Source organism: Hippopotamus amphibius, chromosome 5 (genome assembly GCF_030028045.1).
Source record: "Hippopotamus amphibius kiboko isolate mHipAmp2 chromosome 5, mHipAmp2.hap2, whole genome shotgun sequence".
Taxonomy (NCBI): domain Eukaryota; kingdom Metazoa; phylum Chordata; class Mammalia; order Artiodactyla; family Hippopotamidae; genus Hippopotamus; species Hippopotamus amphibius.
The window spans coordinates 146192686-146215857 of NC_080190.1; the positions used below are offsets into that span (position 1 = coordinate 146192686).

The 23172-nt window shown below is 39.7% G+C and overlaps 1 protein-coding gene across 9 annotated transcripts in view; it reads right to left on the reverse strand.

Moving 5' to 3' along the window:
* Positions 1–23172, reverse strand: part of SYBU (syntabulin) — a 71436-nt gene that overhangs the window by 42861 nt on the left and 5403 nt on the right. For 6 of the 9 annotated variants that reach the window (XM_057735324.1, XM_057735323.1, XM_057735328.1 and 3 more), the window contains 2 exons: positions 5933–6130; positions 3496–3555 (listed from right to left, as the gene is read on the reverse strand). In XM_057735324.1, coding sequence (XP_057591307.1) covers positions 3496–3555; positions 5933–6130 — 258 coding nt within the window. The remainder of the gene's footprint in view (positions 1–3495; positions 3556–5932; positions 6131–23172) is intronic. The other 3 variants (XM_057735325.1, XM_057735326.1, XM_057735329.1) reach the window with 1 other exon arrangement.

The window sequence follows — 23172 nt, forward strand, 5'->3', positions numbered from 1 at the left end:
GCAAATACTCCCCCCATTTTATGTGAACTGGGAGACACGACATGCTAGAATTTTGTTTTAAATAAACATAAGTTCTCTGGGACAGTCTTAAGGGTTTTCCTGTAAACAAAGATCAAGGGATTTCTGATACCTGACCGTTCTTAACATTTACTAAGGAATTACTTTGTGCTGGGTCCAACGCTGGGCATTTTACATTCTTTAATTTGCTTAATTGTCACAATAACCCATTTTACAGATGCCAAACACCAAGTTTCTGGAAGATAACAAGTAGCTGAAGAGTGCACAGCTATAAAGAGGTGGTATGAAGCTGTGAACCTAGTATACTGGACTCCTGAGTCTGGTGGTTAGAAAGTGTCTCCACCCCCATCTCCCTATCCACGCACACACACTTTTTTTCTGAAGAAACAAGCTGGGTAACCTGGGAGAGGCTGTGTAAACCTAAGCTCTTGAGTCTCCTCTTTGTAGCTCAAGTTATTATAAGAATGTATGCCCCACCCCGCCCCACCCCGTAAACTGTCTCTTTTATTTCACAGAACTAACTCTGAAGTGAAAGGGACGATGCTGTGATAAGCACAGGAACATCTGCAGGCTATCAGCTGTGTGTGAAAGAGCCCCATCTACTAAGGGAACCAGCGAACCAGTGTTGATTAATCACTAACCCAGTCGGTGCCTTCAGAGTTTTCTAGCAAATGCCTCTGAATGTGGGAAATCGTCTTTTAAAAGTAACCCATCCCCTGTTATTGTTGTGAGGTCATTACAGTTCATCTGGCCAGGTCTCTGATTTCAATAGCCTGGGTGGTGTCGGATGACGAGGGAGTACTAACTTGGTCTGAACTCCGATGGCACAGGTGACATCTTTCAAATGCAGATTTCAACATTTCAGTTTCTAAATGTGGATTTCTTTTCAATTATAGTGGCCCTAACCGTTTGCTCTTGACCTATCTCCTTAATCAGCAGGTGTTTTTTTTTTCTCCCTTTCACGTTTTCTAATTATTTGTTTAAATTGTAGAATGCTTTCCCCAGCTCTCCCACAAGCCTTGTGTAGGAAGGATTTAGTACTTGCATTTGTAGAACAGTGACACTGTTTTTTTTTCTCCTTTGGGTTAAGATGCTCCCCAAGTAGAAAATCAAGCATTAAAGGAGGGCCAGGAACGTCATTTAATGTCCTAGCTCAGAAATCCAATTAGGCCTTTCCTTTTTGGGTGAGAAAAATCTCATCAGGAAAACTGTGAACTAAACATGGGAGAAGCACCTGGGAGAAGGAATGTTAGCACCGTGGACCCTTCAAAAAGTATTGGGATTGACGTACATGCACGACTATACATAAAATAGGTAAGTAAAAAGGACCTACTGTGTAGCACAGGGAACTCTACTCAATACTCTGTACTGACCTATATGGGAAAAAAATCTAAAAAAGGATGGCTATACGTATATGTATAACTAAATCACTTTGCTGTACACCTGAAACTAACACAACATTGTAAATCAACTATACGATAAAAATTATTCAAAAAAAAGTTCCCAATCTGAATGCCTTCATTCCCTTCCTTTTAATCTGCACTACAGCCCAGATTTATTGTACAGTTTTCTGCCTTAAATGATAAGGTCCCTAAGAGCAGGGATGATGTTGAGGTTATCTTTGCCTATCCTTCCCAAGCTCCTCCCACACTAAACATCATTCCCTGTACACTCGATTCTCACTGAAGGATTTACTGAACACCTATGTTATGACAGACATTGTATTAGGCTCTGGAGATTCAGTCTTGAATGTTTGCTGAGTTGACTTGCAGATAAAAGGAAAACATGAAAAAGGCAAAGCCATTATCCAACTGACTGCAGGGATGTTTTCTTCAGCTCTTTGGTGGCAATTTTTAATTAAATCTGCATAGGCATTAAGTGATAGAAGCCAAAATGACAGAAGGCTCACTGCCTCCAAGAAGTTCCAGCAGGAGTCTTGCCTGGAGAAAGGCAAGGCTTTCACGCTGTGCGTGCTGCAGTGCCCTGCTGGAGAGGTGCGGGTGGGCTCAGCTCACCTTTCTAAGCTCTTGCTGACATCCCGTGACACAGTCCCCTTCTCCTTCTGCATTAGATACTCAGTAAATATTATTAGCTCTTTATTTGAATGACCAAAGGGGCATTTCAATAACTCCTTTCTGAGAGGAACAGCAGTTTCCAGAATCTAGAACAACAGACCTACAATTAAATGGGCCCAGGTTAATGTTAAAGGCCCCCCCACCCCTGAGCATCTGTATAAGAGGCACTAATTGCTTGCTATTTTAATAAATGGGTATTGGTTCTAATGAGTCAATTTATTTTAAAAAAGTAGAGCGCACATCAAGAGTGGAAGATGGGTTTAGGCTGAGGGGAGATGGTCACCTGGGGCTACGGAGGCGGCGGAGCATTTTAACTGGAGAGCAGCATCTTTGTGCGGTTTAACAGATTATGTCTCTGCATTTTATAAATTTTCGAGTCACCCAGGGGCCTCGTTTCCAGGATTTCCTCTCTTCCTATTTATGAGAATGACAGGTTTATTCTGCTGAAAGTTCAGAGAACTATAGGTCACGGTGCAGATGGTTCTAAATACAGAGAGCTTATTGTCCAGAATTGGGGCCAGTCGAAAGCCCGAGCAATGGTTTTTAGTGATGACATTAGGAATTTCAGGCAACTAAGAAATAACCTTTAGGGACCCCTGCGCCCTTGATAAAATGCAAATAAATCAAAAGATCACGAGGTCAGCACAGCTTAGGTGATGTGTTTGCCTCTGAGCAATTAAATCAGAAGCAGTTGACAAAGGTGCTGTTCCAGGCTCTGCCTCTGGGCAAGGGTCATTAAACCAGGAGTCATAAATCCTAATAAAGGAGACCCATGAAACCTCAGAAATGCTATGTGACATTCTGTGCATGTTTTTCTGAAGTAGGGTCTGTGGCCTTCATGATTCTCAAAGGATCCATTATCAAAACAGCACGAATAACAACTCTTGTTTTCTTTCTTCCCTTCTTTCCCCCTCCATCCCCATCCTTTTTGTTCTTTTTGTCTGCATTTTCTTCATGAAGGCATAAAGCTTCAATATTCTCAGCAAGACAAGCAGCTGATCTTTAGCAAGTGAGTATCTTCTGTAGGAACCAAGACGTGCTCAGGGTGAATTCTGTACACACACGTAGGGCTTTCAATCTTTCGTTAAGATATTATTCTTATCATGATTATTGAAACAAGGAAGGGCAAGGATAATCTTAACTGCCAAGTAAACTCAGTTTGTTCTTGGTGCACCACACCTGTCTCGTTTCACTGTTTCTTTGTATTGTCACCACTGTAAAATGGTTTTGCAATGAGGCCAGGGGTGGGGTGGGGGGAGGTGGGGTGGTGAATGACAAAAATGATTTCAGGTTGCATTCAAATCCTACAATACCTTCCCAATAAAAATCTGCTTTTTCTTTGCAGTCCATGAAGCTGACATTCTTTCCTGCAGCATTTTATATTCTCAATCCCATAGCCTACCTTTGCTGTTGAGGTCAACCAATGTCGACTGTGCCCTCGATACACACCGGACCCTGGGTGCTAGGAATACAAAAAGAGGATGACAGGGCTTCTGCTCTTAAACTCACATCCTGTATGTTACAGGAGCAGACTCTATTGGTGACTGCTCCTAGGTTGAAAGAAAATTGAGAACATTTCTCCAAGGAAGATATATACAGATAACCAATAAGCACGTGAAAAGACAGTTTTAGCCACCAGGGAAATGTAAACCAAAAGCCACGTCACACTCACTAGAGTGGGTATAATCAGAAAGAAAGACAATAACAACTGTTGATAAGGAAGTGGAGAAAGTGAAACCCTTACACATTGCTGGTGGTGTGCAAAGCAGTGCAGCCATTTGGGGAAAAAGTTTGGCAATTCCTCAAAGGGTTAAACTTAGAGTTATCATACGACTCAGCAATTTCATTCCTAGGTATATACCCAAGAGGACTGAAAGCGTGTACAAAAACCTGCAGATGGATGTTCATGGCACCATTATTCATGATGGCCCCAAAGTGGAAACAATCCAAGTGTCCATCAACTGTGAATGGATAAGCAAATGTACTCTGTCACCGCACTAAGGCAAGATGTTCATCACACAGGGTGGGGGAGGTAGTGATAGTGAGGGGGGATGTGAGAAGTCTGTACTGTCTGCTCAGTTTTTCTGTAAACCCAAAATTGCTTAAAAAAAAGTCTATTTTAAAATGTGGTATATCCATACAATGGAATATTATTGAGCCATAAAAAGAATGAAGGACTAATACATGAACCTTGAAAACATTATGCTAAATGAAAGAAGCTGAACACAAAGGACCACATATTGTATGATTCCATAATACGAGATGTCCAGAACAGGCAAATCGGACAGAGGGCAGGCTGGTGGTTGCCAGGGGCTGGAAGAAAGGAAGAGTGGATAGTGGGTATGGGGTTCCTTTTGGGGGAGATAAAAATGTCCTGAAATTGGATGGTGGTGATGTTTGTACAATCTTTTGATATACTAAATATCACTGACATGTGTGCTCTGAAGGGGGAATTTTATGGTAGTGAATTATTTCTTAATTTATAAAAAAGGAAAACTGAGCTGGGGAGGGAGGAAGGCAGTTCGGGTTCTTGAGTACACAAAGTAATGGTTTATTTCTTGGCTGTGATTACAGAACATTCTTTAACTTATTGTCTCTGTCTTAAATACTGGGGGTACCCAACCCTTTTTACAATATTCCTCTTTCTCTTTTAAGTGCTGCATTCTCCACTGTGTATCATTCCCTTTCTTATTTATGTTATTCCAAAGCAAAAGACTATTTACAAATTCATCAGGACTAACGTTTACCAGGAACCATTAGGAAACAGGGGATTTCTTCTTCACACAGTTTTAGTTTTGTTCTCAGACTAAATGACATTCTCTTTGGTTGACCAAAAGTAAGATGAAGAATAATCCATTAAGATATGCTGTGAGCATCAATTATTCAGGAGGAACAAAAGCAGAGTGAGATGGAAGAGGACACAGGACCTTCCAGTGGAAGTGGACAGAGGACCAAGTTTTGGCTCCATTGAAACAAGGCCATCTATAGCTCCTTGCACAATAATGTCATCACCAAACAAAAATTAGAAGACAAATGTAAGGAATGGGGCTCATGCAAGCCATTAATCTGTCTTTTCAGGCTCATTAATATGCATAGTACAACTGGAGATACTTAAGACAACAATGCAATATAGGGGTTGTCTCTCAATGCCAATACTCAGGTCCTTTTATTTTCAAGTTATAACTTTAGTTTCACTAAAACTATATTTGTATATATTTCTGAGATGCAAAAAACTTATTTACATATTGCAAATTCTGAGAGCTGTCCTTTTCTGATGTTCATGGCATCTCACCCACTGTAATAATGATCTCTGTTTCATCTCATATCTTTTACTATTTTGTAATTATTGAACATTCTATGTATATACATATAATATATAGCATCATATTCATACTTAAATCTTTAAGAGCAAATAACTAGGTTAGCAAGTATGTCCAGTCCTACAGCTCTGAATCAAGATAACCTGTTCTTCTCACAATTTGTGCACACTTTAAATAGCACCAAGAAATTTCTTAGTATAATTTATGCTAACTTAATTATATAGTTTAAATGTCTGTTAAACCATTCAGTTAATATTTCTTCAAATTTCCTCCCTTTTTCACATGTCTTTACAATGGACACATATGTCACTATGCATTCTCAACTAATAACAACTAGTACAGAAACTATTTCACTCTGTGCTCTAACTCCTTTACTGAAAAAAAAAAAAAAAAGATGTTTCTGAGTACTAGGTACTGCATTACTGTTCCCTATCTTGATATCCAGGTGTTTCATTTCAAATTTCACTTGCAGTCACTCCCGTTGTACTGCTCTGATAAGAACACGAGAAGTACACTCACCTGGCTTTACAAGGCCTGACTTTGGTTCCTTCTTATGGCGCGCTGACTGGATGCTTCCATCACCAACCATTCCAAGTGTGCATTTCTTTCTGGTAAAGTCCTCATCACTTCCAGGGCAAAAGCCAACAGGGCTGTTCCCGGCATCCGAGGGTGTCTTCACGGGAGATACTGACTGGCTACTGGGACAGCCTGTGTCATCTGGAGACAAGAATCAACGAGTGTTTAATGAGGAGGAGGAAGTCAGGGATGGCAAAGCGAAGGCAGGCAGTGAGCCATGCCTCTGCGCTCACACACGTGCTCTGCTCAGGAGCCCAGGGCTGGCTCCCGTGGGTGACTTGCCTTTCATTTTCCATATTCTGGCCAATCATGGTATCAGAGGAAATAGCAACTATCATAAAACACACTTTAAGGCAAAACCTTACGAGACTTTGGATCACAGATACTTCTGTAACATGCCTGTTGTCAAAACCTGAATTAGTTTGTCTGTTCTGACACTTTAGGTAGTATACTTTTGGGTCATAATTGTCCACAGATTTTTGATGGGGTAATGAAACATTTGCCAGAGCAATTCAGGATTATTAGTATGAATTCTTCAGGGTTGTCTGTGTTAGGAAAAAGTTACTTGAATATTATTGACCACGCCCAGTGTTTGATTATTGGGCTTATTAACTGGTTAGCAGAGTTTGATAGAGAAGACAGCTGGCTTTAGCAGTTCAAGGAAGCAGAAGGTAGTGATCATGTTTTATTATCATACATACCCAACCAAAAATACACCCATCAGATATCCTGCTGCCTGGAGTAAATGGGTAAAATAAAAATGGTATTCAAATTAGAAATGTTCCCTTAACTTTCAAGTTATATATCACTATCATGGTCCTTATTATAAGTTAATATACATGATATGAAGTGACCTGTGTAGATACTTATTAAGCAAACAGGAAAGTCACGTTGCTGACTCCCGTGAGTGCTTTCCATATCTATTAAGTATTTATAACGGTTGGTTAATTCATTTATATTGTGATGAGGAGAACTGTATGGGAATTTAAAGCCAATCAATATTAATCAACATTATGTCTAATCAATTAGTGGTAAATCTTCATTGCTAAATAATTATTATATGGAAATATTTTGACGTCAGAGTTATTTTAGAAACTAAGTAGGCAACAAAATGAGTATGGTTATCTAGTATTAATAACTTTTAGGACTATGACACTTTTATAAATATTAAAGGAACTAAAATAATTTACATCTATCAAAGGCTATCTTAAAACTTCAGAGCTTGAATGGAGACAGAAACAGAAGTAGGTCTGAATAAAATATACTGGTTGCCTGAATTAAGATGACTAGAATCTATCTAAAAAGTGATTGCCATTGCTTCACTTTTGGCCTTTATTTCAGTTTTTATTATGAAATATCCAAGTTCCTAGAACAAAGTGACCTTGACATTAGTAAAATGATTAGTATTAGTATTAGTATTGCATTAGTATTCTCTTGTGTCCTTTTTGACTTTTGGACATATTGGTCTATGTAGGACCTCAGTGGTCCATTTCTGGAAGTAAATGGTCTTTAGTGCACAGTTCATACCTTCTGTCTTTGTTGCTCTTTTACATGTGCTATGTCCTTCCTGAACTGAAGAAACTCTGGCCCTGAATCACAGTGATGAGAATCATCTCGGCTGCTACTGCTCAGCTTATTTTGCTATTGTCCCTGGATTTCTCTTACATTTGCATGTCCCATGCTTCAATCCAAAGAAATCTGAGCTCCTTTCCTAAGGTGCAAAGCTGCTAATTACTCAGACAGATTCCAGCATTTTTACAAGGCTCTACAGGTCTGCACATGGCCTTGGGAGAGCCTGGTTCCTGATTCCCACCCCAAAGCAGATAACCCCAAACGAATGAGGTCTAATCATCCAAAGTTACCTATTGTCTTTAAAAGTATTTCCCTATGAGTCAGTTCCATAAATTACTTCTTTTGAAAGAGAGCTGGCCCAAATCAACAAAAATCCATGCTTCAGATTCTCTACCCTAAAAAGTAATTTTTCTTGAGAACTCTCAGAAATTAAATAATTTCCAGTATTGAGCAACACTGTCGAAATTGTAATTTAAGTTAATGGAAAACAAATGTGTTTTGTTTAGTTCTACTATCATTTTGCCGGAGTTAAATAAGAAGGAATGTGTACATGCCATGTTTTAGTACTAGTAATTTCAAGGATTAAGTACTAGGGTCTGATTAAAAATTGGGGACTGAAATTATTTAGAATGGTGGCAGTTTAGGGAAGGCAGTAGCAATTTTTCACCTGGAAAGTATGCCTCACCTGTCATCAATATTTACCGCCAATATCTCCAAGGGCAGGGACTGAGAAGATGAATACCTAAATAAATCTTTAACTTTAGGTACCTCGTACAGCATTTGAATCACTACCTAGTAAACAAATGTTCATTTATCATCTCTTAAGTGTCTGGTGTTGCACTTCACATGAAGGGGGAAACAACAGTAATATGAGACATCATCTTTCATTAGTTAAACAAATATGTATCAAGTCTTGGCACTGAACCAGCCGCAGGCACTGTACCCAGCCCCCAGACTGATGGAGCTTATAAGTAAGTAAAAGGGGTTGGTAAACGTCACTTCTAGCGCACAATTCCTGTAAACTGGTGAGCCTGTTAAGGTAAATCCATACCCAAGAAAAACTGAGTTATCAGAGAAGCTTGGGGCATTTGTCTGTTTTGTCTAATGGGACCAAGACTAACAAAGGAATCTCATTTTGGAGAGGGCGGGACCATTAATTTTCCTACTACGGAGACCACACTGTAAGTTAAGCAAAGTAAGCCCCGAGCAAAAGCAACAGAGCTTCAGTACCAGAGTCACCTGGTCACCTACGGCACCTGCTCTGTGCAGCACTGAAGAAGCAGTTATTTTTTCAACAAGTCTTGTTTAGGGCCCCGTCTCTCCTCCCCCTCCCCTCCCCTCCCCTCCTCTTCCTCTACCTCCTCCTTTTTAACTTCATGATCAGAGCTGGAAGCAGACCATCAGTCCAGATGAAGATAATATTCCTTTCCAAAATTCTATGCAAAATATTCTTAGTTCACATTTACTCCAAGATTCTAAGAGTAGGGAAGCCAAGTTGATGTTCTTTGGTTGTTCATGTCTAGTCTTACGAGGTGCCAAACTACATGTAGATCCAGCACATATTAAAGAGATTTATTTATTAAACCTGCTTCAGTTAGACACTTTGTGTGTGCCTTCTGTTTCCTGCTGCTACCTTGACTGCTGAATCTGTCTTGTAGAATTATAGCTTTTATTAGTTATGTTAGTATAAAGAAATTATCAATGACAAAAATGTCTAATATGACACCATGAAGAAACCGTTTCCGGGCTGGAAGTGGCAGAAATCCTGAACGATTTACCCAGAAAAGTGTGGGTTGTTTCAAATTTCCAGAATGCCTGAGAAAAGTAACAACATTTCAGTCTAGTTTTAGCATAAGGGATGCTTTCCTCCAAGGCTTTAGGAAGAGAGTGTAGGAGACTCTCAGTTCTACCGGAGAGGAAGGAGTTTTTCTTTTAAAACACACTTAAACACACACCCACACCAGCTCTTACATGGTTGAGTTTTTACATTTATTTCTCTACTATTCATGGTAATGATAACTTCATTAAAAAATATACACATGCAATAGGACCACTTCCCATGTTTTACACACTGTGATCCATTTGGGATGTATCCACAGGAAATGATTTCCTTCCAGGGTCAACAATTTAAAATTCTACTTACTTGGGTCCAGGATGGCTCCTGGTGGATCTCAGGTAAAAGTGACCCTCATCAAAGGTCACATCTAAATGATCACCATCTGCAGGAGACTAATTTACATGTCCTCTTTTATTTATACTGAGGAATAAGTTATTTCGTTAATTTGTTCTTGTTTATTTGCTTTGAATACGTCAACCCACAGGATTAAGGATAACTGAAGAATATTTACAGATCCAGGAACTTCCAGAGGTTGTGGTCCACTTCAAGTGCTCTAAGAAATATACCACTAACTAGTTTCCGAATTGGTTTTAAGGGAAAAAAATTTTAAGGTCTATAAGGACAGATGTGAGAGAAGCGGGTATCTAATATAATTTTGTAGCCTGGGAGCTGTTAAAAAAAATGATTTTTAATCTATTTTTCCTCTCCCTTTACGTTACAGTCTCTTTGAGAATATAGGATATAGTTAATAATTGTAAAATTACTTATAATTCTGAAAAAAGTGTGTTTAAGTATCTTTTAAAATAATTAGTATCTTATTTTAAATGCACTAGAGAAACTTGCTAAATTAAAGAAAATCTTCTGTTGGGTTGCTAAAATTTTAAATTATAAAAGTAATAATCCTTAATGCAGAAGATCTAGAGTACAGAGAAGTACAAAGAAGTAAAAAAAAAAAAAAAAAAAAAAGGATAATATTTTCCTATAATTGTACTGCCCTGAAAAAATATTTAACTATTTGGCATATTTATTACTGATTTTTTATGCATATGATTTACTTGCTTGCTCTCTCTCTGTTTTGTTAAAATTTCACCACACATTATAGTTTCATCACTCTATTATTGAAAATTTCTCCCTGGAATTTGTTAGGCTAGAAAGAAAGAAGCTATTAAGACTAATAGAAGCCAAAACAAAGGGGTCCCATTGGCCAAAGATGGAATAATTTGAGCATCAAAAAGAAGAGTAAATGCAAATGACTGATAATCATTGGATATATTTTAAAGATCTATGAGTTCACAGTCATACAAAATAAAACTAAAAAAAGAAAGAAAGGCCCTTTCAGCCCCCTCCAAAATCCCAACCCACTGGAAATCATTGGAAGTGACCCAGGGACCAATTCTTTATACCAAAATTTGGCAATTGAAAGGAAAGAAAGAATTAACATATATCCTGATTGTAAAAGCTGTTACTGGACAAACTGTATTTCAGGATAACTTAAATCACTCATTGATATTGGAACGTTCTTCCTTACAAAAGCATTCTGGTTAATGAAAGTGATGGAATATCAGAAAGTTACTACAGTGGACCCTTGAATAACATGTGGGGTGCTGACCCCCACGCAGTCAAAAACCCACATATAACTTAGCGGTTGGCCCACCACATATGCAGGTCTACACCCAAGGATTCAACAAACCTTGGGTCATGCAGGAATGTACTATATGTTTATTTTAAAAATCTGAGTACCAGTGTGCCCACACAGTTCAAATCCATGTTGTTCAAGGGTCAACTGTATTTTGCAATTATTTCTAATGAAATACTTGATTTAGGCAACAAACATAATGGATGAAATCGTTAAGATAAAAGGCTGATGGAGAGTTGCAGCAGAGGGATCAAGCCTTATCCATTTGTACCCACTGAGTATTCTTAGCATCACCAACAGTGGGGCAACGGACATTATGTACCTTCTGATGGGATGTGAAATGAAGCACACAGCACTCCCCATGAAGTATTCTTGCCACAAAAAAACTGCCTCTGAATCTAACCAAGCTTTAAAGCTAATGTCCACCTTATAAAATATATAAGAACAGTAATGGGTTAAATCAGGGGCTGGCAAACTGCAGCCTGCAGGCCAAATCCTGTCTGCTGCCTGCTTTTGTAAATCAAATGCTACTGGAACACAGCCCAGTCCTTTACATAGTGTCTACTGTGGCTTTCAAGCACAAAGGCAGAGGTGAATAATTACAGCAGAGATCATCTGGCCAGCAAAGCTGAAAATATTTACTATCTGGTCCTTTTCAGAAAAAGTTTGTTGGCCTCTGGGTAAAATGATACCATGAGGAAGCAGACAGACACTTTTGAGACCACTGGGGCTATTTCAGTGTTCTCTATCCTACCAAGGAATTATGTTAAATGTGCTAGTAATGAAAATGGCACTGCGTGTGCTGAGGTGTATAGGTAGACATGATGTAACATGATGTCTGGATATATGCTGTAAAATACTTCAGCAAAGGAAAAAAGAAAAGAGAAAAAGGGATAGATGTAGCAAATATGACAGCATCTTGCTGTTGCTTAACCTGGATCAGGTATACAATATTGGGGTTCATTGCAGTGTTCTCTCTTCTTTGGGTCTGTCTTAAAAAGTTTCAAAATTTTTTTTTCATTTCTCAAAAACATGATTTTAAATGAGTAACTGTTTAAGACAGGAACACAGTGTTTCTAAAAATCAGTTCCTTCTTGTAGGGCATTTTAGGTTGTTTCCAATTTTCTCACTATTATTGAAATTGCTTTAATCACACATTTTACAGATAAATCTCTGGTCAAGTTTTTTTATTATCTCCTAGAACATATCTTTAGAAGTGGAATTACTAAGACTTCTGAGAAGTCTGAGGCAAGTTATACTCCTATTATTGTATGAGTATCCCACTTATTAAACCCCTGCTAGTAATGAACACTAGTTTGTTTGCATTTTTGCCAAGATAATAATGAAAAATGTATTTCTGATGTTTGAGCTTGCGTGTATTTAATTATCAGTGAGGCTTAATGTCTTTCATATGTTCCCTGGCCTTTTTTTTTTTTTTTTTTTACGCTTATCCTATGTATTGTTCGTGTCCTTTGACAATTTTTCCATTAAGGTGTTAAAGAATTCCTATTGATCTGTAAGATTATATATGAAAGGCATAGCCCTTTGGCATATTTCACCAAGTTTGTTGTTTGCTTTTAGTTTATAACATTTTTGACAACCAACCTTTTTCTATTTCTAGTTGTCAAACCTCTCCATATTTTCCTTTCTGATTTCTTTCAATGCTTTAATGCTTAGAATGTCCTTCTTAACCCCAAGATCAACTAAGTATTACCTAAACTTTCTTCTAGATTTTTATAATTTCAGTCTTCATTATATTAAATCCATCTGGAATTCATTTTAAAATGTGGTTGTAAGGTTAGATGCTAACTGCATTATTATTATTTTCTTAATTTTTAGGAAATCTGTCCTTTCCATATTACTTTGCAATGCTTTCCTGATGAAATTTAGAAAGCAGTGAATATTTTTTTGCAAAGTGAACACATGTATATATACATTTGTATATATATATTAAATCCACATTTTAAAATATTAGGATTGCCCAAAGTGTGTGTGTGTCTTACATAATTTCCTGATATTAACTACAGTGCCTAACAACCAGTGCCATCCAACACATTTGGTGGCAATTATGATGACCAAGTCCTTACTTCAACTTCCTTGTAATCTAAAGTTTAAAAATAAAGTATTTCTTCAAAGTCCAAGAAACATCTCTAAAACTTCTGGTTCGTTTTTGAATTTAGATCTCAGAGCTCATTTGTTTTCCAAAATGCTGAACTAAACAATTCCAGAAGACATACTTAAAAATAACATCAGGCAGAGGAAAACGTGGTTTTGTGCCATAATGTCTTGAAGCATTCAGTTATGGTTTGATGCTGTTCAATGTTCGGTTGCATAATTTGGAGGAAGAATCATTTCTATCTCAAGGAAACACAACTTTGAACTATGTAGAAACCTAGCTGATACTCATGAACGACAGAAGCATTTACAGACTACTTATTCATCCGCTCAACAAATATTTATTGAGTATCTACTATGTGCCAGACACTGTTATAGGTGTTAGTACTCTTACTGATTCAGACACTGACTTTTTTGAAGACAGTCCAATGGAGACAGATAAAATGTCATAGCTTAAACTCATGGTTAATCTGAAACCTGTGAAATTCTTACTACAAACCATTCAAATACTCTGAAAAGATGTAGGTAAGACAAGTAACATTTATTCTTGCCACATGATACTTGTGACAAGAATAAATTTTTATCAAATAATTTTAATAATACCTCGTTTTCATAGGTGGGAAACTTGAGGCTCAAAGAGGTTAAGAAATCCAGTCACACAGTTACTAAGGAATGGACTCAAGATTCAAACTCAGGTTTGTCTGACTCTGAAGTCCTTGTTTTTTCTCACCACCACAAGCTATTTTCTAAATTTCTCTACTTATGTTAGTTCCAAGAGGAAAGAGCAGAAATTCTAGTAATGTGCAAATTAAAAACAGACAAAGGAAGCTGCTAGAAAGAAGACATCCCATCATAAACAGACCACAAAATTTGAGGCAAGAAAACTAGCTGTTTCCAGGTTTTGCTTGAACACAGTAACAATTTAAGGCATGCTGTTCAGATAATTTTGCATTCTAGGTTTTCAGAAGCAAAATTTGAACTTCTATTTCTTCGCTTAATTTTAGTATCTTTTCAGACTTGAGAATTCACAAGTCTACAAGCCTCCACACTAATTTTGCTTCAGTACTATATAATGTGACACTACACAACTGCCAATGTTGAAGTGTAAAAATCTCATCCATCCATCCATCCATCCATCCATCCATCCATCTATTCATCCTTCCTTCCCATAAATAATTACTGACTCCCTATTGTGTGCCAGATAGCCTTGAAGATATCAGAAATGTAATGATGACCAAGACTTTAAGATCTCTGTCCTCAAGGAGTTCACATTCTAGTGGTGGGGAGAGACAGTTAATGAACAATTAAAAAAAACACACACAGAGAAGAAATTTTGATTGTGATGTACTGTTAATGAAACAAACTGGGTGATATTACAGAGACTAGCTGGGTGGGAGGTGGGAAGGTACTTCATTAGACAGGTGGTCATGGAAGGTCCTGAAAAGGTAATTTGAATTGAGACCCAAAAAATGAGATGGAACCAATCCTGGAAAAGGCAGGGAGAGAACAGTCCAGGAAGAGGGAACAAGGAGTTTGATGTACTGAGGAAACTGAGAAGAGGCCCAGAAAGCTGAGGACAGAGGACTGATGCGGAAGTTAAAGGGAGGTGGAAGTCTGAGCATGTGCAGGATTATAGGCAGGAATCCTATGTTTATCTCAAATGCAATGGAAGCCATCGTGTGCATTAAGCAGCAGATGACAAGCATTTGATCTGTATTAATGATATTATGTCTCTCTAACATTTACTGAGTGCCTACTAAGTACCAGGCATGTTTAGAACACTAAACCCTTAACGCATTTTAATTCACTTAATCTGATATCTTCTTCGAGACAGGCACTAACAAGACAGGCATAGAAAACCAGCGCTAGAGTTTAAGCCACCTCCTTGAGGCCACAGTAAGCTGTGGATATGAATCCAAAGGGGCTAACTCTAGAGGCTCTTTCTTAACCCCTAAGCTGTGTGGCCCCTTTAGGAATGAAGGCATAGAAGCAATAAACCCACCTGGAGACCACTGCCATAGTAGAAATGAGAGACGACAGTGGTGTGACTGGGATGGTAGTAGTAAAAATTGAGAAAAGGAGATGAATTTGGGATACATTTTGGAAACATAATTGACAGCATGAAGATATGACAATGAAAAGTAGGAAGGGGTCAAGAATACCTTCTATGTTCTTTGCTAAAGCAATGGAGAATATGGTGGTCATTTCTGAGTTTGGAGAAAAATGAGTTTATGAGTTTGTAGGGGGTGAAATTAAGAATTCTGCTTTTGATATGTTAAATGTGAGACACAAATTAACCGTGGCATTGGAGAGATCAAGTAGACAGCTGGATATGTGAGCCTATAGCTCAGAGGAGAGGTCGTGTCGGGGAGTATCACCATCCTACAAGCAAGGGATTTAAAGATTTGCACCCTTGGGGAGGGCAGGAAGAGAGGAGGGCTGAGGACCGAGGCACCTGACACTGTAAGGGGGGAAGGGAGGGGGAGGAGCCAACAAAGACTCTCCGTGGGTGGAACCTCAGCAGCCAAGGAGGAAAATCTTTCCTAAGAAAGAGGCTTGTTCAACGGTGCTGAGTGCTGCTGGGAGATCAAGGAAAATGAGGGCAGACAAGACAATGTCAGATTTGCCACTGCGGTCACTCATGTGCTTGACAGGCAAATTACGGAGCTAGGATTTTGGAGAAGTTTTGCTTGTGAAGAGGAGCAAGGAGATAAGATGGCAGGTGCGAGGAGATGAGGGGTCAAAGGAGCTTATTTTCTCTGAAGGGTGTGTAAACGCGAGCTGATGGAGGTGAGCTTGTTAACGTAATTGCAAGGAAAGCACCTTCACGAAGACGTGTAGCCTACGTCTATAAAAACCAAGCGGAGAATAGAGAAATTATTTAATGCACGTTTCCCTGGTTTCTTGGAGACAACATAATCATTTCCCATATAAACATTCCCGGGATTTCTGAGCTATTTTGGAGCCTCGAGTGCTCCCATAAAAGTCATTCTGGTTCAGCCCTCAGCAGCGAAGGAGGACGTGAAGGGAGGTGAGGTGAGGCAAGTCTGCTTCTTCCCAGGACGCGTACTTTCTCTGAAACAAGGGCCTCTACCTGGTTTTCTACCAAGCGCCAAGCGGTCTGATTTGTATGGGCAACTACAGGAGGAATTTGGAGGGGAAAACACGTTGGTCCAAGTGGTCAGTGGAATGTAACGACACATTCTGTAGGAGTTTTGGTGAGGGAGCAGCTGATGTTGAAACTGGGAAGTAGGGTGGCTCAGTCACTACCAGGAGACAAGTGAGCCCTGGCAGGGGGTGGGGACGTCTTCTGTCTCTCAAGCTTTTATTTCTCCAGCTCTTTCTTTCACAGGGTTATGAGCTTTCCAAAACAGGATGTTACTAATACTTCTGATCTTCCATCTCCTTAGTAATATGAGTTTATCTGCAGTTTCTAAGACATGCCTTTATAAAGAGTTGTTTTTTTAAGGTTCCTTGTTGGGAGAAGATGGGGGAGAGGGAGGGAGGGGAGCTGGAAGGTAGGAAGGAAAGAAGAGAAAGACACAGAGACAGACACTAAAAAGCTATCTCTTGATCTCTTGAAAACCTTGTAACAAGGAAACTGCAAACCACTCTTAGGACACCTGAATTACAGTGAGCGCTCTTATAGCGATGTAAATCTTTTCCCCCTTCCTTCTATTTTTTTTTTCTCACATTGAGAATTTGAAGATAGTGATGGTCAAGATGGAGTAAGACATAAAAATGGAGAAATGTTAAAGAACATTAAGGGAAAACAATGCTTATTATACAGTTTGTGTAATTGCTACATTTCAATTTTTTCTATTTGGAAAAAAGGAATTGTTTTAGAGAATATATGTGAATCATGGTACTTACTTCATTTTAAAAAAAGTACCAAGAAAGAAAAGAGAAAGAGAGAGAGATATGCTCAGGAACAAGTTAGTTCCAGTGACATTCACGAAATGAAATTCCGAATTTTGAAAGTTAGCCTCAGAGATGAAATGTCCATCCACAGAAGAATGACTGAAAACATGAAGGCCCTCCAAACAGTGGAATACGACTGTCCTTACAATGAACAGGGGCACTTCTATGTGTGACAAGCAGTGACAAGTACAGGGACTGCCTGGAATACACACTCCTGGAGGGCAGGAGTCCTCTCAGGGCTGTGCATCGCTCTAGTTCAGCCCCTAGGATAGCACCTTGCCCACCACAGGTGTTCAGTAAATATTTACTTAAAGAAACATAAAGGGTCACAGGTCAGTATAGCATGATCTCACTCTGGCAAAAAGCAAACAAAATAAATCCTATAAATGTGATTACATCCACTCTGACATATGTGTTTGCACATGGCTATTAGTTTTGAATGGAAAACATATAATAATTAGCATTAAAGAAAAGATAATCCTCACAAACACCTCAGAATAAATAGAAGGGCAGGTTAGGGTCCACAGGGTCTCAAGAATTCTGAGAATTGCATCAGGGTCTAAGATGAATCCTATCTTCAGCAACTCCCACACTAAAGAGGAGAGAATAAAGAGGGAACCAGCTGGGAAAGAGGAAGCGCCCTGGGAAAATTCACACTGTGCAGGGAAAAGTTGAAGGATGGGTTTCTAGAGGATGCGGGTGAGGGCTGGGCAAGCCCCGTGATGAGCACCGGGAAGTTTGGTTTGGGTCCCCTCAAAAGAGAGAGCAGTGAGCCTGACACAACTGGCCTCCTGGAGCCAGAGGAGCGTAACTCGGGCAGTGAGTGGAGGGTGGGCACCACGACCACCGGCAGCCGGGCAGGATCTCCGCTCTGGCAGACGAGGGGCTGGACTGTGTCTCCAAAGCAGGAGATGCCACAGTCCAAGCCCAACAGCAGTGGAGGTCTGGGGCAGTTACTGTGTGCAAAGCCACCTTACAATACAGGCACGCCAGCAGTCTTGCGGACCCAAAGTGCCTGCATCTCCCCTGGGGTTTCACAGAGTAAAATCCACCTGGGTGTGGTGGTGGCCAGGGTCAAGTTGAATCCTGGGACACGTGGGTATGTGGCTTTGTGCTGAATTCCTTCTTGACTCTAAACTGGGCTGCTGTTATCTAGATGAAGTGAGGGCCATTTACTGAGATGGGAATTCGGGGGATGAAGAGGTGAAGACAAAGAATCCACCATTAGATCTGGGGGTGGCGAGGACACTGAGAACTTGGCAGGTGTCACTTCGGTGGAATAGAAGGAGGAAAGCCTGACTGGAGTTGAATAAACAGAGAGCTCAGGCATCACTTCCTCCAGAAAGCTTTGCCGACACCCAGACCTTCCACTTCTCCCGCCATCAGACACACAAAGTGTGTGCCCAGCTCACACACTCATACACACTCATACACGTATACCACTCATTACATATCCACACACTCCACACACACACCAATCTCACACACACACACCCCACGCACACATCTCACGCTTACATATACACATAAAAAAGTAAACAAAGAAAAAATAAACTGGGCTGCTGTTTTTCTCCTGATTTCTGAGTACCAACTCTTGAGTGGGGTATTTTCTGATTTTCTTAGCAAAAGAGCTCTCCTAGCTACCACAGCACTGGGGGCGTGGTTCTACTACACAGAGGACTTTTTTTGACATTTAGAGACACTGAACTCCTCGGACAGGAATGTTTTCTTCATTTAATAAACCTATTATACTGAATACTGGGTACCATTCTAGTTGTTTTACTTTCCCAGCAACTAGGTAGCCTCCTCTCAATATGTTAAATGAATGAAAGTATTTCACTTGTCCTGTTCCCCTAATTATACCTTCTACCAAATTCCAACAAACACTTATTAAGCAACCACTATGTGTCAGGTATAGTGCAGGGAACTCCAGTGTTTCTGCCTTCATGGAACTTACCGTCTACTGGCGAGTCAGGTAACTAAATATGAAATGTCAAACCAGGTTATGTGGTCTGATAGAGGAAGCACAAAGAAGAGGCGCCTAACCTAGACTTTGAAATGTATCCTTCAGCTACCTACCCTGAGCTATGAATGTACTTACCTATATTCACATCCAGCCTTTCTTTTCCTCCTGTATGTGATTTTCTTGGTCTACCTCAGTCTTGTTACAAAGTTTTCACTTCTCTGCTATTTTTAATCTCTCTTTCTTGTCTATTTCCCCTTAGCCTAAAAACCTTATCACAATGCCTGTGACTTGATAAACACCAATGTTTACCATAAATGCAACACTTGTTTTTAGTCTATGTTTTCTTTCCCACCCCTTTTAAAAAAGCTGTCTACCAACATCTATTAGCAAGACATGTCCTAAGGTGACCGTTTCTCTGCTCTACATCATTTCTGCTTACAAAACGTTTCATAGGATGCTCTACTTTAAGACAGTGGGGCAACCTGGCTCATCAAGTCCCTTGACTTCAGCTACCAACACCTCTGACTTCTCTTCACAGCTCCAGACCTTTATCTCAAATGCAGCAAAGCCTAATCTGAACTCATTCACCTGACTCGCCCTCCTCCCCAGTCCTGCTACACCATTTGCGTTCATCCAGTGGAAATTTAGACACCATTCCACTTGCAATTGGTAAGCCAGATGCATGTTCTGGCCCAATCCTCACACACATTATTTGATCATTTTTCACTTAGAAGGTCACCACAATGGCCTTCAAACCAGGCAGGCTCCTCACCGTCACTCCCTGTCTCCTCCTATCCACTCTCCAACATGTAATCAGAAAGATTTTTCTAAATTATAAACCCAGTCATAAATCAGAAAACCTTTCCCTGCTGAACACCCTTCACTGGCTCTGGAAGATGGTTAGCAATTGCAAAATGGCTGCCCAGGAGCCATATTCAACTATTTATGCATACTATTTGGTCCACATAGTAAAAAAAAATAAAGATGAATTTAAAAAATTCTGAATATGGCTAGAAGGGGCGCAACACTGTCATCTATCCAGGTGGCCTCACTCTTTACATTTCTAGTCCAGTCCTGTATACATCCTGGATCTCAGGGATCAAGTTTTTCTCACGGCCAACAACAAAGCCTTTCCTGATCTGGCCCTGCCCACCTTTCTAATCTCATTTCATGCTTTTAACTCAGGTACACTGATGCCAAGACTCATATTTACCTACTACACCACACTAATGAATGCTACTTCTTTGAACCCTTGGGCTTATGAAATGTGAGAGGCCAATGCAGATAATAAATGGAGCAACAAACTCAAATTACAAGGAAGGAGTGTGTGTGGAGTGGGTGTGGGTAAAAGAGACGGGATACAACATCAGCGAGATAAAGGCAGTTGTGTGGGAAACACGTCCAAAGATGTGTCATCCCATTTATTTTGGTGTTAGGGTTAAAGCAGTAAAATACCTGATGTTTCCAATCCCTGTGTTTTATTCATCTTTGTAGCTGTAGCCTGATCCTTAGCAGGCGCTGAATACATGCTTATTGGATAATAATTTTTGTGGAAGTTTACAAGAAGCTTAATGTCCTGTTACTCCCAGGCCTCAGTTTCTCTGTTTTCCATCTCTCTCAGTGTACCTACTAGGTGTTTAGGGTACATTCATGTGTACCTGCTTTCAGTGTCCCCCCAATCATCCTAATACCAAAGTAAGTAAATGCAAAAGAATTAAAAGTGTGACTAGAGATAGTAAATCCACAGAGAGGATTACATAGGAAAATGAAGGAAATGCTTTGTTCTCCCTTTTATTTCTCTACCATTTGAACACAAGTTAAACCCACTATGTAGACATAAATAATACTATTGCTAAGACTAATGACATGGGAATTGTAAATATAGAGTGAGAAGCTATAGTTTCCAGGGAATGTGGAGGCATTTTCGTTGCCCCATGGCATGGGTTTAAACAGCCTGACTGGCCACCACTTCTACCATCTTTGATCCTTGTTCATCTTGGGATGCCACTGGGGCATACCCTTTACATCCCTCATGCAAAACCCCCAACACACACACACCACAAAGAAGTGAGGTTCAGACTTCAGTAGGCATAAGAGTCACCCAGAAAGCCTATAAAATACAGATTCCTGGGCCCTCTCATCCTGAGATAATAGGCTATGGTGGTGCCAAGGCATCTGCATTTTAAACAAGTTTTCCTGGGGAGTCAAAAGTAGACAAACAAAATTTCTCTGAAATTGAGAAACAATGGCATGAACATGAGTATTTTACGACATAAAAGATTTTCACATTACGTACCATTATTTGTTCTCAGGCATGGTCCAATTCCAACATCTTTTACTGTTCCCACTGCTAAGTAATTTTTTTATTACATGGCAAAAAATTTTGCTCTTGTCCCCTTAATTGCAGTTACCACATCCTCAAAGACACTCTCTTTTTGCCCTTCATTTGTAACTTATTTCATTAGGTACTTATTTCTGACATTGAGGCATCTAAGCACTTGAAATATATATTACGCAACAGCACCTAGGTCCCATACTCATTAAAATGATACTAAATTCTTAGGGTTGTTGTTGTTTTCTTCACAGCAGGTTGACAGTCATTTAATTATAGTGTAATTCAGTATTGCAGCTCACGTCACTTTAATCATTTCATCTCAATTCTCATCATTATGTTCAAAGGCTTCCTCTATCCAGATGCCAAGTTTCCTCAACTGGACAAAAGCATAGCAGAAATATTTCTGTTTGGCAAGGCCAGGCAAATTTTTGGAGGCATTATCATGCCGCGGCAGGGCACTAGTCGGGTTGTAATTTGCCATAATTGTTCTTCCCACAAACAGCAACAATGATTACCTCTAGGTCACTGGCACTCAAAGAAGGATTTCTTCTCAGCCACTGTAACCACCAAAGTACTTTCTGTAAACACCCTACTCAGGATGAGACTGCAAAGACTCTGGGATTCTCTCCGTTCAGTTGACTGATCTGATACATGTTTTTTAACGGGTTAAGTCATAAACTTGCCTGTGTATGTGTGTGCACATTAGAAACATGGAAATGACTCAGGGAAATCACTGGTCTCCCATAAAAGCATCAGTGTACTAAATGCATCATTTCCCCCACCTGCCATGTTTACAAGGCACCCCAAGGAGAACTAGCCTAAAACCCAGCAATCCATCTGCCTCCCAGTTCTAAGGGGTAATTATTGCCTCAACTAAGCAAAGAGAAATGCGTGGCATGCTGCTAACCACGGCAGGTGACTGCTGTCTGTGACTGACTTACCCAGGTCATTAGCTTTTCTAACAGTGGCTGGAATTGTGGCACAACGAAAAACACAAACACAATGCACTACCAACAAAAAAGGGGGAGAAGAACGGACAGAGGCCTAGATTCAGTGGACCACACCCAGAACACAAACCACAAATATGGGTTTTATCACTTCTCACGGGTGTGTTAAAACAAGAAACATGGGGAGGGGGAGTGAGAGGGAAGGAAGACAGGGTGATTTTATGGCAAAACATTGGTTAAAAAAACTGACTAAAAATAAAAGCAAGGACATGAAAGCCAGGTTGTTTTTTCTTTTTTCTATTAACTTACTATTAAGTGTACTTCCTTATATATTCTTTTTTTTTTTTTTAAGAAAGCATTAGTTAACATTTATTAAGAATGTATGATGTTTTCCTTGCCATGCACACAAAACAGGGCCTGGTCTCCAATACAATATAAGCTTAACAGTGCCCACCTGCGGTCACAGTGACTAAGGCCAATACAAACTGTACAGAACAGAATTTTAACAGAAGAGTGATGTCCAAGTGCAAAAACACACGTGCTGATGAAATGCACAAAACATATGCATCTCTCCAGAGAAATTCTGCTAATAAGAAGCTATTAAAAGAAGAGCTCTTTAGGGACACACCCCAAATGAATTGCAAAAGGTCACATACAACTTCTTCCCTCTGAAATGAGATAGAGACAACACACAAATTAGCATATAGAATATCAAATCATTAACTGTTCCTCATCAAGGCTCCCATGGGAAGGAAAGGGAGAAGGCAGTGGAGGGAGGGAAGGAATAGAGAAAGTAGATAAAAATGGACAGGTCACTTTGAAAATAGTGCCTGGGTTTTTAATTTCACAGATCA